Source organism: Taudactylus pleione, unplaced genomic scaffold, assembly GCF_031769625.1.
Source record: "Taudactylus pleione unplaced genomic scaffold, aTauple2 ptg000181l, whole genome shotgun sequence".
NCBI lineage: Eukaryota > Metazoa > Chordata > Amphibia > Anura > Myobatrachidae > Taudactylus > Taudactylus pleione.
In genome coordinates this window covers 515,709-530,986 of record NW_028284583.1, presented here as the reverse complement: position 1 = coordinate 530,986, position 15,278 = coordinate 515,709, and the positions used below count along the sequence as shown (strand labels likewise).

At 42.3% G+C, this 15,278-nt stretch overlaps 1 protein-coding gene across 7 annotated transcripts in view; it reads right to left on the bottom strand.

The window, feature by feature from the left end:
- The window catches only part of ELMO1 (engulfment and cell motility 1), a 487,164-nt gene that overhangs the window by 346,372 nt on the left and 125,514 nt on the right, over positions 1 to 15,278 (bottom strand). For all 7 annotated transcript variants that reach the window (XM_088476019.1, XM_088476020.1, XM_088476017.1 and 4 more), the window contains 3 exons: positions 12,322 to 12,463; positions 9,896 to 9,936; positions 1,607 to 1,682 (listed from right to left, as the gene is read on the bottom strand). In XM_088476019.1, coding sequence (XP_088332145.1) covers positions 1,607 to 1,682; positions 9,896 to 9,936; positions 12,322 to 12,399 — 195 coding nt within the window. In that variant the 5' untranslated portion in view covers positions 12,400 to 12,463. The remainder of the gene's footprint in view (positions 1 to 1,606; positions 1,683 to 9,895; positions 9,937 to 12,321; positions 12,464 to 15,278) is intronic.

Sequence of the window (15,278 nt, the reverse complement as noted above, 5' to 3'; positions counted from 1 at the left end):
GTATGGATGTATGCATAGGTAAATTGGAGGACTGTTATTGAAATTTATAATAATTATTACGCTATTAAACCTAGTCTTGCAGTAGCGATTTAAAATTCCTGTAAGGGCACTATTTTAAGCCATGCATAACAGTTTAGCTCAGACTGGAATTACAAATGCCAGAAAACTATGACGGTACTACTGTCATTATATGTGGAAAAACAACATGTTCTAACCAAGCAGACCACAAGTTCCTTTTTCCAATGTTTATCCTGAACACAGTTATCCAGTTGTCTGGAAAATATATTTTGTTGATAAAACAGATTAGGAGAAAAACACATATGAAGTGCACAAATATTAATTTATCATTAACAGATATAAAAATGTATACACACACACAAATACACACTTTAGATTGCAGGATAGCTGCTTAAGGAAAATTCTTTTTTTAAGTATTAGTTTTGTTTTATATGTATCTATTCAGAGAATGGTTGACAAAATACATTTTATATAACTACTTATTATCTACATATTTTTTTCCATAGGCAAGCATATTCCATGGTACTTTACAATTGGAACATACAGTAATTAAATAATACTGGGTATTAACAGGCAGACAAAGAGGTAAGGAGCTCCTGCTATCAAGCTTACAATTTAAAAGGAAATAGAGTTTGATGAATGAGGTTAAGTACCACAGAATAGATATTGGTCCAGCCAGATTGCAATGGGAAAAAAGTGTGAAGTGGGGCTGTATGATTACGTCACACAGAAGTAACTATATTGAATGGTTATTTCTGTTGCCATTTGAAACAACACCTTAAAAAAAGATGCCAGTAGGGCTTTGCAAATTTTAAAATTGTGCTCTTCTTGTCATGGCACTATGGTGACATCAGCAGCACTAAAATAAAGGAAAATCGGAGACCTGACTTCTGTCCCCTTTAGGGCGCTTACAAAGTTCCGGTAAATAGCCATTACTGCACTTCACCATAGTCCCGTGGGCAGCACGAAAGTGACCAGTTGGCTTCTGAACAACCAGACAACATTTCCGTAGCTTTTGCTACGTTCCCTGACTGGGTTGAGCAGGAGAAGTCGGCCATTCTGCACTATCAGTTCCGGACTGTATAATTTACGGCTGTGCCACACTGTTGACCCCTGCTATTCTTGGTCCTAGGAAATGCATGTGACATCTATCAATACTTGAGAGAAATGTTTTATTTATGTTATATCCTACACCTTTGCTAGCCTTTTTCGGTAACACCACTCTGACAAACCACCCTTCCTATATGAATGGCTGTTTGGGTTCTTTGGGATTAACCCAGGTGTCTTAGTTGAGCAATTCCTATTTCAAGCACCTCAGTATTAGCCCTCATATTTATATTACATACAACAGTTATGCTGTGTGTTATGCAATTCGTGCGAGAAGCAAGTACATGGCTACTTAGGCACCCGCATTTAAAAATGCACATCATCTTCCTCTGACCATTGGATCCAGTTCAACCCATAAATATCTGCACTGTGTAGAAAGAAACAAGTTAGCAGAAATAATTAGCTTGCTTCTCAAACTGTTTTCTACGTGAAAAGCAATAAGCTAACCAACATTAAATATCAGCCTTTTGTGTATACTTACTTTTTCGGTGATATAGAACCCAGAGCCATCAGCATATTGAAGTGACAAGTCTTCATGATTCTGAAGGATGGACCATCTACAATATTAACATAATTACAACCAGAGATTAGTCATGTAGAAAGTAAGGAAAATTGAAACTATGGATAATTACCAAAATACAGACTTGTGTGACCATTCTAAGCTACATGTCCATCAGCTATGTGCATTTGCATAGTTTCTATAATTATCTGGAAATGTGCTAGAGCACAGGTTCTCAAACTCTAGGGGTCATTCAAACCCGCTCGTGAGCAAAGGACGCTCGCAAGCGGGTCGATGTTGCCCCACTGCGCATGCGCACGACGGAGGGAGCTCCGTCGTGCGCATGTGCGAGACCCGGATGGTGACGGGCTCTCCGTCGCTCCGGGTCTCGCACCAAAGGGGGCGTGCTGTCGATGTTGATTGACAGCACGCCCCCTTTGGTGGGCGTGGCTGCCAGACGGAGGCGTTCCCGTGGGAACGCCTACCGTTTGAATCCGGCCCCACTGACATCACTAGTGCAGCTGCAGAGTGAAGCAGGTGCCGTACATGGTCTCCTGGTCAACGGGCTCAGAGCTGAATCACTGCAGCCAGGTAAGAGCGGGAAGGAGATCAGGAGGGGCCGGGCAGAGAACAGGGAGAATGTGCTTGTGAATGGGAAAAATTAATTGGGAAATCTACAGAATAAGCGAGAAAGTGTGTGTCTCTGTCGGTTTGTCCTTTATGCACGGCCACAGTTTTGTATCTAGCTCCACCAAATTTGGCATGGTGGTGTAGTTTGACCAGGATTAGGTTCTTGCCTAGGTTTGAACTTCATCAGGGCCACGCACTGTCACACAGTCCCATAAAACGGACACTCTTAAATTACACAGGTTCTGGGGCTAAGAGGCTGGTTTCTTACACACACTGTCACAGAGTCTGGCAGGCTCCAGAGCAGCTCAGCACTTGATCCATTCAGACTGTGGAAGACAGCATAATCGAACCACAATCTTTGATCCTGGCAAAGCTTAAGCATACAGAGTTTACAAAAAGCAGGGGAGATTGATTGCAGCTACCCAGTACCACTGTGGACGGGCTCCCTTCTGTCCGGGACTACAGTACCGGCATTCCCCCGCTGATGGCAGCCCTGCTAGACATGGTCTTCAGTGTTGGTCTGCAGAGTGATTTCAGGGGATGATTCAGCTGTGGAGGCAGTGACAGGGATCACGCAGATTCCAGATTATTCCTGTACTACGCATGTGGTAGAAGTGTACTAGTGCAAGCAGATAATTAATGGAATGAATGATGTGGAAAATCTAAAGTTAGAGAACTGAAAAAATGAGAAAAAAACTGATTTAACAATACCAAGTTAAAAAAAAAAAAAACAGTAAAATTAACTACAGGTATTTGGAATATTGAGATAATAGTGTAAATAAGAACATGTCTATATAACACTGCATAAATGTGGGTAAGCATGGAGCTGACGAGAGCAATGGAGAGAGCAAGAAAAGCAGGGCGATAGGTTAAATGAGTGACGAGGGTGGTGGGAATGTGAGCAGATAGAGGATAGCCAGACAGGAGAAAGATTCACATGGAAGAGAGATGGAAGGATCAGGTAGAGAAGTGGGAAAGAAGATGGCAGGAAAAGAACAAAATGGAAAGGGAGAGAAAGAGAAATGACGGTAATCAAGAACAGGAGAAAGAGAGAGGAATGGGTAGATAGGAGGGTATTCGTGAACAGGAGAAAAATAAAGGTAGGAAAGAGAGAGAAATTTGAAGAACATGTTTAATCCTGTCTTTCAAGTGGTTAAACATGTAATATTGTATTATTGTAGCATAGCCAGTATTATTGTGTTGGGTTTTGAATTGGTTAGGCTTCTACTATGTTTATATAATAATAAGAAAAGCTGATGATAACTACACTGTGCTTTATAGGGTCTAAAAACCTATACTGGGTGGTACCAACATGTGAAATAATGAAGCTAGAACCCAGAATTTGAATTGGGTAATGCCTTAATCTCAATACCCTGCTTTTGTGAATTAATGCTATGTTCTGAATATCCGAGCACTAAGAGTACTTCTAATCCTGTATTATTGCGGTGTCTACAGCTGGGTAGACACTGGGAGATATCAGTTGATTGGCCAATATATCATGTGCCCGTCAGCCAGTGTGTACCAGCAATAGGTCTGTGAACGACGTCATTCACAGACATATTGCGTCAGCTGTGCTGCACAGCCGATGGTAGAGATATCTGCATCGTGCTGTGTGTACGGGTGATCAGCTGACTGCTTGTACACTTGCAGCAGATGCCGCAGGGAGGGGGGCTCGACACAACCTTCGGCCAGACGATGGTGGTTCGGTGTGTATGAACAACCATCATCTGCAGAAATATCAGTTAGGTGTGTACCCATCTTACTACAGTATATTGATGCAGGGTCGGATTAACAATGGGGCGGGTGGAGATGGAGCTGCAGCTCCAGGTCCACCATGAAAAAAAGAATATGCCTAACAGTGTTAACAGGAAAAAGAAAAATTGTCACAGCCAGTGCCGGCAGCCAGCTGAAGCACTATAGGCAGAGTTACTGCCTGATTACTCCTCATACTGGGATGCATCTCTTAATATATCAATCAGGTTAACTATTAACTAAATAAATACTTTGTATTAATCCATGGAAATTGAAAATGTAAGCACTTTTGAAGAAATATGAAACTTTTAATATGCCACAGTCATACTCATGCAGGTAGCTAGTCCATTTGTTGCTCAATACAGATGCTACATGCCGATGTTTTGGATCCTATAGATCCTTTTTCAGGTCAGACCAATAAAAAACAACTCAGCAGCAAGGTCAGAGGGTCATCACAAAATGCATTAACTGCAGCACATACGATGTGAATAGGATAAACACCCACCAAGTGACTGGCATGACTCATAAAAGTGCATAGGAGCCAGTGCTGCAAATCCAGCCTAGAAAAATAAATAATACACACTGGCAGTCAGTTGATGTACTATCTATCTGAACAAAGAAAACTGAATTACCGCACTAAGGGCCCGATTCAGATAGGTTCGAAAAGGTTGCGTTCGCACTAGGGATGTGCAGGCTCGGATAGGTTCGAGTTTGCACGCCGAGTTCGGATTTTTCCCTCCAAAAAAACGGAACTCAGAAAGAGGCTAAACGTCATCATTCCTGGACTTTTGCTAATGAATGCAATCGCACGGAAACTGCAGCTCTTTAACAAGACACCCGCCACTGTATAAAGCCGCCCTCTTCCCATGACATGCTTCTGCAAGTCAGCGAAAACATCGGTAACATTGAGTAACATCGGAACGATCCACACAGTTGTGGTTGACCCTACCACACAAACTACTAATCTTCCTGTCGCCATCTAGACCCCTGACCGCTTATGTTATCGCAGGGGCTTAATTATGCACGGGCGTTTAAACGTCCAGGCACACCTGCGTTTCACTGACCACTGACTGTTTCCAGCTGCGGTGAGTTAGTGTAGACAGGGATAACTATTTCCTGAAAAGCTGTCATCGCAAAAATTACAGCTTTTCGGAATAGATAGTTATAGGGAGGAGGAATGATGAATTCCTCTGATAATTAGGTAGAACTCTATGCCAGTTCTAAACCTAATTACCTCCAGGGAAAGTTTAGTAATGATGAATAGGCCCCTCAGACTCACTCACATGCAGATTTACAAGTGTTGATCAGTGCAGCCTCGTGAAGCAGTTTGTTTCATTTGACTGACTAAGACGCATTTTCAGGCAGAAGAGAGTTAAGCTGCATGGGACCTAGTGTGCTGAGAAGGGTTGTTTGGCGCAACTGCAACAAAAGTGTATGAGGACCAACAGCGGCTCCAACCCTTCTAGATGAAGGAGTGCCACTGCTGGTGCAGGTTGGAGGAGGGGAGATGTAGTCCCGGGACGGGCGTTCTGGTCCCAGTGCCTGCGCAATGGATCTGGAAGGCGCCAGGATCGGCATATATGTGGTGATGCCACGCATGCGCATAACACTGGCTTCTAGGGACTGCATCAGCTCCTGTCTTTAGAGGCCTGGTAGAGGAGGGACGCTGGAAAGGAGCCATGGCCACACAGAAAGGGGCGTGGTGACTCAGGAAGGGGGCGGCCACGCAGGCAGGGGCGTAGCCTCACCACCCGAACCCCTGTGCGTATTATTTAGGGGGGTGCAGGAGGTACCTGTGTGCAGTGCCGGCCAGCTCCCTCAGTGACAGGAGCCGAATGCTGCACTTAATGCTACAGTGCAGCACCCGGCTCCTGTCAGTGAGGGGGAGTCTGCACCTTGGTGCCACCCCTCGGCAGGTGCGGACCCCCTGCACCCCACCTGTGACGCCACTGCTATCAGGTAGTGCTTCCAAAGGGATGCCACTGCCAGCCACAGTGTAGCCAATGCAGGGGGGGGGGGGGGGGGCTGCAGCATAGCACTTCTAGAAGATAGTTCTAACTGGTTAACTGCAATTGATGAATGTTTATGGTTTACATTCACTGGTTATAAAGTATATAGAAAGGCTGTGTGTGACAAATAAATAAACACACACCCATGACCTGTTTTATGTAACATATTAGTTTGATTACATACTGTATGGGAGGTTTGCCAAAACTTCTGACAGTACATTTTACACTGTGGTATTCACTTATTCACGTGCCATTCTCGCAGGTTCTGTTTGCATGTGATGGATAAACTGCTTTACAAATATTATGGAAAGAATGCAGTATGGATATGATACAAAGCTTTATTGTGTTTACATGGAGTGGGAGAAACTGCATTAAACTGCTTGCAAAGTTTATGAACAAACTGTGCCAAAGAGATGTTCTTTTTGGGAACATTTCAGATTATGAGAATGAGCTCATGAAAAAGATTCTTGTTTTATCACAAAACTTATCAAGTTACTAGAAATCCCCAAAAGATGCTAGAAAAGATTTTTTTGTTTTTCTTTTTTGTATGTGAGGGGAATGGGTGGTGTGCGAGGGGAATGGGTGGTGTGCGAGGGGAATGGGTGGTGTGCGAGGGGAATGGGTGGTGTGCGAGGGGAATGGGTGGTGTGCGAGGGGAATGGGTGGTGTGCGAGGGGAATGGGTGATGTGCGAGGGGAATGGGTGATGTGCGAGGGGAATGGGTGGTGTGTGAGGGGAATGGGTGGTGTGTGAGGGGAATGGGTGGTGTGTGTGGAGTTCAACTGTTCAATTTAGTTAATTTATTTACCACTCCTATTTATCAATCTTTTTGATGTCTGTGACCCAGGTCAGCTGATCGCTGGGCTCCTTCTGTAACCCAGGTCATCTGGTGTCATGTGAACTGAGATGCAGTGAAGTCCCGCCATATCAGCAGTGGCGTATCTATTATGGGTGCAGTGTGTGCGGGGCAGGGGGGCCCCTTCACCGCACACCCTGCACCCAATATTATTTTAAACTCACCTGTCCATGGTCCCGCATTGGGTGTCATCGCTGCTCAGAACACCGGAAAATGGCCGCTGTGGCCATTTTTATGGTGTTCTGCGTATGCGCAGTAGACTCCGGGCACACTCCCGTGCCCAGAATCTACTGCGCATGTACAGAATGCTGGAAAATGGCCGCTGCAGCCATTTTTCCGCCGTTCTGCACATGCATAGTAGACTCTGGGCACACTCTAGTGCCCGGAGTCTACTAATGCTCCGGCGGCTGGCCAGCCGCGTCAGTCTGCTAACGGCCACTGGGGAGAAAGGAAGGGGCCCCGCACGGGGAGTACACACGGGCCCCCTCCTCTCTTAAGACGCCCCTGCATCTCAGTGTTACTGCACAGACCAGGTAACCAAGATCACAGAGCAGGAGCCCAGCTATCAGATTACCCGAGTCACAGAGGAACTGAGGCAATTGTAAGCTGAGAGGGAAGAGGGAGCGGGTAGTGGTTAGTCGGGGGCGGGGTGGGGGCAACAGTGCATGTACTGTGCATATTGTTTGCAAAAAATACCCTGAGACGTGCGGGGAGGGGACAAGGTCTGCCCTAGTGTGAGAATTTGAATATATCCATGTGATATTTCACATGTGATATTGCGAACTTAGGGGAATATATCACACCACAAACGCATTTTAAATGCATATTGTGGTATATAGGCCCCTAGAACTAATAAAAATACTTCCAAGCAAATTTTATGATTCCTCTAATTTAAAATAACCATAATACACTGAAACAGACAAATGTCATGACAGGGAGTGGCTCGTGGTAGGTACAAAGGATTTAGCAAAGGACAGCTCTCGATAAGAGCTGTCCTTTACGATGCTGCCGGGCAGACGGACTTCCGGGTTGAACACCCAGAAGTCCTTCTGCGAATGTGCAGAAGGACGCGGGCCGTGGGGGATCCCTCCCAGCCAGAAGCGTCAAGTTAAGAAGCCCATAGGCTTCTATTGGGAAACGCCACCTGAAGGTGGTGTTACCTAGCGACGCGAAGCAGCAGAATGCATCGCATTCTGCTGCTTAGTATATACGTGGAATGCGGTGAAACCTCTGAAAACTGCATTTACGGGGGTTTTACCGCATTTTCGCCATTAGTACATCTCCCCCTTAGGGCCTTATTTATCAACGATTGTTATCATTCACAACGAGTGTCAAAATTTGTGTATGATAAATTGTGCTCCATCCAGTCATTTTTCTAGCAGATGACAGCTGAGAGCTGATTGGCTGGAGCACCATTACCAGATGTAATGAGTTTTATCACTCATTGTGAATGAGAACAGTCATTGATAAATATGGCCCCTAGGCTGCACAAAGCACCTGATCACTATTTGGTGAATGGGACATAGGGCCTGAGTTTTCGTACGAAGTGGCGGAGCTAAAATATGGTAATGCGGAAGGAGGTGTCTTGAGTAAATAGACGCCTGCTGCCAGCTTCTGCAATCCGCTGCTGCACCCCCAGTGATCCGATGCTGGCCCCATCTGAAGATGGCGTAAACCACTGGGAACAAATTCCAATTTGCTTTTCTTTTCGGAGTTTGGTACAAAGGGGTCAGACCACGTTCATAATAATGGGGACTGCGATCTTCAGAGCTAAATAGATGTTTTGCAAGAGACTTCTGTGAAATCTCCTTCATTAGGCTGTTAGTACATAGCAGGAACACATGATGCAGCAATTACTGTTTCTGCATAAATCTTATACAAAATGGGCTTGATAAATAGGCTCCCAATGAAGATAGAAAAACAATACTATACAGCTGCTTCTCCAACAACAAAACAGTAAAGGTGCATACTAAGCAATACCTCTAAAAATATACTTAGCATAAAGCTATATTTAAATGATATATTTCTAATGATATTTGTTTCTATTACAACTGGTATAAGGTGCTGCAATAACTTCTGCAGTAGAATGGAGAGTCTGGAACTGGTACCTCTAGCTGGATCTGTCCGATTTTCAAATAAGAGAAATTTTGTTTTTAGCCGTTATGTTGATATGGCATACTTGCCTATTTTTGAAAACGCATTACAGGGAGATTGTGAAAGCACCACCTAAGAGCGCAGCGGTAAAGTGGGCGTGTTCTGCTACATCTGAGAGGCGTGTCATAAAATTGATTTACACCCAAATGTAAATAAGCCCCAATGCAGTTAGTAAGATCTGTGTGTTAATGAAAACACACTGATACTTTTCCGAAAATGCATGTAGCCATAGGGATCATTGTGCCAATGCAGGGAAATTATACTAATTCTCCCATTTGACTGTACATATCTGTTATTTATTTTACATAACAGTTTCATAATAGAGGTAAGGTACAATCAGGGAGATTGCTACTATTTCAGGGAGTCTCCCTGACAATCACGGAGAGTTGGCAAGTACAGTATGTGATATGGATGTCTTTTTTTTCTTTTGCATTTACAATGTTTGTAATTCTTTCCCTTGAACTGTATGCTGCATATATATATATATATATATATATATATATATATAATCCAACCAGTGATCGGCACTCTCCGTCATCAAGTAACAGCTTACCGGGTGCCCTCCGTTTATATTTGAAATAAACCCAAGCATCGGCGGCACTCACGGTTTTTAAATAATGAGGACAACAGCCCAATCTGTTTCAGATTGGGCTGTTGTCCTCATTATTTAAAAACCGTGAGTGCCGCCGATGCTTGGGTTTATTTTATATATATGTATATATATATATATTTATATTTATGTATGCAATGTTACACTGGTGTGGTGCACTATGAGCTTTGTCTTTATAAATGGATATTTATTGGGATTCTGTACTTAGTGTATTAATTTAAATTTCTGAGTTATTCTAGTTTTTAAAAGTGAATACTTACCCATCACTGACTTCCTTTATTATCGCAGATAGTGGCTTTTTCTAGAAGAAAAATAACAGAAAACGAAAATTTAAACAAGGGAAAGAATATTTACATAAATTATTGACTACATTACAAGAGCAATATTTTAAGCGTGTGGATAACCAATGACCTTATGGTAAGTAATGTTTTTTTCTGTCAATGATTTCATTGATGCAATTATGATGCAATACTTTTTGGAGTCAATGGGCTAAAGATGACACATCCCATTACATGGTGAAGAAAGCTCTTTATTCTGCCTTGTACACTGATATTCAAATGACTCACCTACTCTATAATTATTCTATAACCACCAAAACAGGGTTTATATGGAAAGTATTGTGGGTTTTCCATGTTGGTAATAACACTGTAGATGTTATGTTAAATCTAAACGTATTTATATGCACGTGCACTCACTTATTGCCAGCGTGGATTCTTTATTATGAGAAGTAATAGCAACAGCATTAATACACTCAGATGCACTGAACTAAAATGAGAAAGAACTCCCCCCTTCAAACAGAGATCAGATATTTTTTCTTTTGTATTTAAAATGTTTGTAATTCTTTCCCTTGAACTGTATTCATCATACAGGATGCTGCGGAATATATAGAACAAAACAAAATAAAAGAACATTTGTCCTTGTATTGCTGCAAAAAGAAGCTGGACACTTGGGGCACATCAGCAATAATATTAAACTACAAGTACAGTTAATATCAAGTAATTTCTATAGTAAATAAAGGGACAGGTGTTAATTCAGTCAGAGAGTTTTCTTATAAGCCCAGGAGGCTCCATTTACACAGCACGTAATTTAAGACAACAAAGACACAAAACAGAAGGGGTAAATTGTCTACATCTATGCTCTTTGGATAGGAATTTCCTAGCACAACAGAGATACAATGCTGAGTACAGCTAAGATTCTGTTCTTTTGTGTCCGCACCACAACTGCAGATCACTTAATTGCTGTAGATTTTAGTAGCTGTTCTGACAGTAGAAAAGGACATTTGCATCGTAGGCTGAAACTTGTTCAATTCTTTTTATGCACATACTGTAACAAACACTTGTGCAGGAAATTGCCTGATGCAGAAATTGTTTTACATGCAATGTGCACCTTTTATCTTTATTATAACGTTCATATTTGTGGAGCTTAAAATATAAAATGCATTGGTGTATTAAAGCATGGCCTTTAGTAAGTTGGCAATAAATAAAGCATGCTTACAAGTTTGCCCCATGTTTACACCTATAAATGTTCTGTGTGCAGGAACTAAATCTAGATTTTACACTACTCCCATATATAAATGCAAGTAAATTATTATGTATTTGGAATGCACATGATCGGTGTATGAGCTAAAAAATAATTAGTACTCCCGCTGCCAGTTTTACATGAACAGCCTGGCATAACTGAATAAAAGCATTCATATTACATAAACACAATAAAAACATTAACTTTTACACATTACTGCAATGTGCTAATTGGTTGTAAAGGTCTCTAATACATTACAAAATGTATCTGTACTGGAAGAGGGTAGAGGTACATTTTAACTGAATCTTTTCTAAACACAAATTCATCATTTTCATTGTTCTTTTTTTTACTGGCAGCTTAATTGTGAGGCTTAAGTCTAGAACACAACAAGAAACAATTGATCTGATTTGAGACTCAATACATAATATTCTGTAAGAAAAAAAAAACAAAACACTTTTTACACTGTAAGCATTATAATAATGTCATGAATTTCCATTAATACTTGGGGGCCTATGTCTTAATAATCACATTACTACCACAATTATTAACGGTCCAGCTCGCTGGGAATATTGGGAATATTTTCATTTTAATGAAAATATCCCGGCTAGGTATAACCGGGAACTCGCAGGGACAGTGTTTGCGGTAACTGATGTCCCCGCGAGTTATATCATTTTGGAGAAGACTTCCCCGGGGGGAAGCTGACACTGCGTATGCGCACAGCTTCAGCTTCTGGGACTGGCCAGGGGAGAGTTTGAAAGATCTCTCTCCTGCCCCTGGAGCACCCATAGGTAAACAGTAGTTTACACCATCTGAAGATGGTGTAAACTACCGATGCTAAACCATGAAAAGCTTTGCTTTTTGGAGTTTAGTACATAGGGGTCAGATCGTAGTCCCCATTGATAATAATGGAGACTGCGATCTGCAGTGCTAATAAATCTTCACACTTTTACATTTTTCTACATCACAAATTAAGGGGCTCTTATATTATTCAACATGAATCCAAAAAGTACTGTAGTTAATAGCCACTCCAACTATGACCAACATTAATGGTCTAAAATACATAGTTTTACAAATGAGAAACATACTTTTTAATTTTAAAGACAGATGCATATTTGTAATGTTATTTTATTATTAATTCATATGGTGCTAAAAGAAGGCAGATACATACCTGATCTATTTCCATTAACTTTGGGAAAGCCCCAGGCCACTGAATAGCCACCTTCACTATATCCGAAGGAGGTGGCATTGTATCTGGACTTGCGTTAAGCAGCTGCACACTATTCAGAGAAGACACTCCCAATCATCCACACCTGGTCAGGAAGAAGAGCACAAGAGATAGAGAGGGGATGTTAGAATACAGTTTTACACTAGCTATTTTTTCTTCTACAAAGACAAATGAAAAATGTAGTAGCATCAATTCCCTTATTTTATTAGCCTGCTATGGCAGAAGAACCTAATAAAACAGCTTTACTTCATTATATTTCAGCCAACAATACTAAGGGACCCATGTATAAATAATCGCGGCACTGTAGTTAGTATTGCTATGGATATTTTCATTTTGAATTAAACTACCCCTGCTATGTACTAAAGTTAACTCACAGGGACATTAGTAGCAATAACCACTGTCCCTGCGAGTTACATCCTAGCATATTGGAGGAGTCTTTAGCATTTGTGAAAGATGTCGTTAGCGTTTTGCATTCTATTTTTGTGAACTCTCTTGCATTAGATCAGAGGTTCCCAAACACAGGGGTCTATTTACTAAGGAGTGTTAGGAGAAGTGAAAAGTGAAGAGTGAAAAGTGATAAGGTACTAGCCAATCAGCTCCTAACTGCCATCTCACAGGCTGTGTTTGAAAAATGACAGTTGGGAGCTAATTGGCAGGCACCTTATCACTTTTCACTTCTCCTAACACTGCTTAGTAAATAGACCCCTCGGTCCTCAACGCACCCTAAAGCTGGCCACACATCTAAAGTTCATCTGTCCAACCAGCCAACTAGTTGATCGGTTGGAATGAAAATCTGGTAAGGTATGAAAGCAAATGACAATCAGCAATTTGCTCCCAACCGCCGGAAAATGGACAACAACTGTTGTTTGAACAAATAACTTCAGTGGGTGATCTACACTGCCAGCTCCAGGCTTGTGCATGGCTGTTCTGATAGACAAATCCTGCTGCAGGTGCAGCTTCACCAGCGCTCTCCAAAGTCTAGAGCTGGTGAGTTATACTGCATAGTTATTGTGTATAATCACTGCAGCCATTGGATTCACACTGTATTTGGCAGCTACACCTAGATAACAGTGGTACAAAGGGATTGGTACCCCTTCATCATCGTACGGGACAAATCAGATTTGTCACACTCCTTTACAGTGAGCTCAGGGCCCTTTTTTGGACGAGTGCCTTATGTCCCTCTTTGAAAAATGGAGGGTGGGGGGCACCAATGCTCTTTCTGGGCCAGGGCACCAAAAAGTCTAGTTACGGCTCTAGTCTACATTATATATATATATGTATCCTGACGACGGGTTGCAATAAACCCGAAAAGTTGATCATGCTATAGTATTATCTTTGAAGTGTCCTTTTAATTTGAGTGATCCCGCTGAGTGCCGCTACCTTGTCTCTACGGTTTTATTCTTTGACTGGCACCGCGGTTTATTATTGTGGTTGAATGGGAGTGCCGACACCAGGAGTATATATATATATATATATATATATATTTTCGCTTTTTGTTGGACAGGCACCATGTCAACATCCTCAGAATGTTGCCTTATTCACAGTGTCGATCTCCAAAATGTCACCATGTGAAATGTCCACATTCTGAGGATGGTTAAGAATAGGCTGCAGAGGGGGAGGTTAGGGCTAGGCGGTGGATGGGGAGGATAGGGTTAGGCTGCAGAGAGGGAGGTTAGGGTTAGGCACTAGGAGGAGGGTTAGGGATTAGAGCTAGGGGAGAAATACCAGAACGCCTCTCCTCAGATGCCTGCACCAGAACTGCTCCTTATGTGAACGCCAGGACCCAGAAGATGATGTTGGAGCTACTGCCAGGAGAAGGTAATGCACCACTAGACCAGCAGGGAAGGTTTGTCAACAGTTCATCATGTGAACATATCAGCGTGGACACGATAAATGTTGACATGGTCACTGTGTCGTCATGTTAAGCATATCGACAGTTCGGCCATGTCGACCTGATGACTTTCAACATGTTAACTGTTGACAAATCATACCACACCCATTTAAATAATTATACAGCATGGCCCATGTAAACAGAGTCAAATTATAATAAAATCTACTAATTAGTAATCCTGTAAACTTAAAAAGTATATATAGGGACCCATTGGTGAGAGATGCACAAGCCTAATCTTCTGGAATGCCCGAGAGGCTCCCGAATATCAGGGGGCTCACTTGGACACCCAGAAGAGCAGCCCTTGCAGCCATTCACTTTCTGAGTGAAGTACGGACTGAATCGCACTGACGACCTCATTCAGAGCCGCTCGCAATATGCGAGCGCTCGCACTGAATGAGGGCGGCCGCATCGCTAAAATGAGCCGGCCTCCTGGCCAATCGCTAAGTTGTGGGTGACCACCCACAGCTTTAGCGAGCGGCGAGGTTAATGGTCGCGAGAAAGGGATTTTAGACCTTTGCAATAGCAAGATAATAGCAGCATTTCGGACCAGCAGTGCCCCTACAGACGTCAGGGAGAGGAGAGCTGGGTAAATATACCGAGACTGTACCACTAAATCTTCACCCTCTTTGAAATAGCTACCTTGAATCACCTTTTGGTTTGCTGCAGAGTGTTGATTGGCAAACTTCAGGTATTACTGCAGTGGACATTTAACAGCTGAAACTTGCTTTGGAAATCTCATTACCCCCCCCTAATAAGGAGCATAATTATTGACGGGACGCGAGTACAATATTGCTCTATTTGGACATAATTACAACCTTAAAGGAGATCAATATACTTATTTATACAAGTGGACCTTTGATTGTTCACACACGCTATTATTGATCCATTATGATGAATATGTGAGAATGGCCATTTAGATGCTGATTTATAAATGTTTTTTTATACTATAATACTGTGTAATTTTATTAAATATTTTATTGTATTATATGTATCCTTATGTCTATGTGAG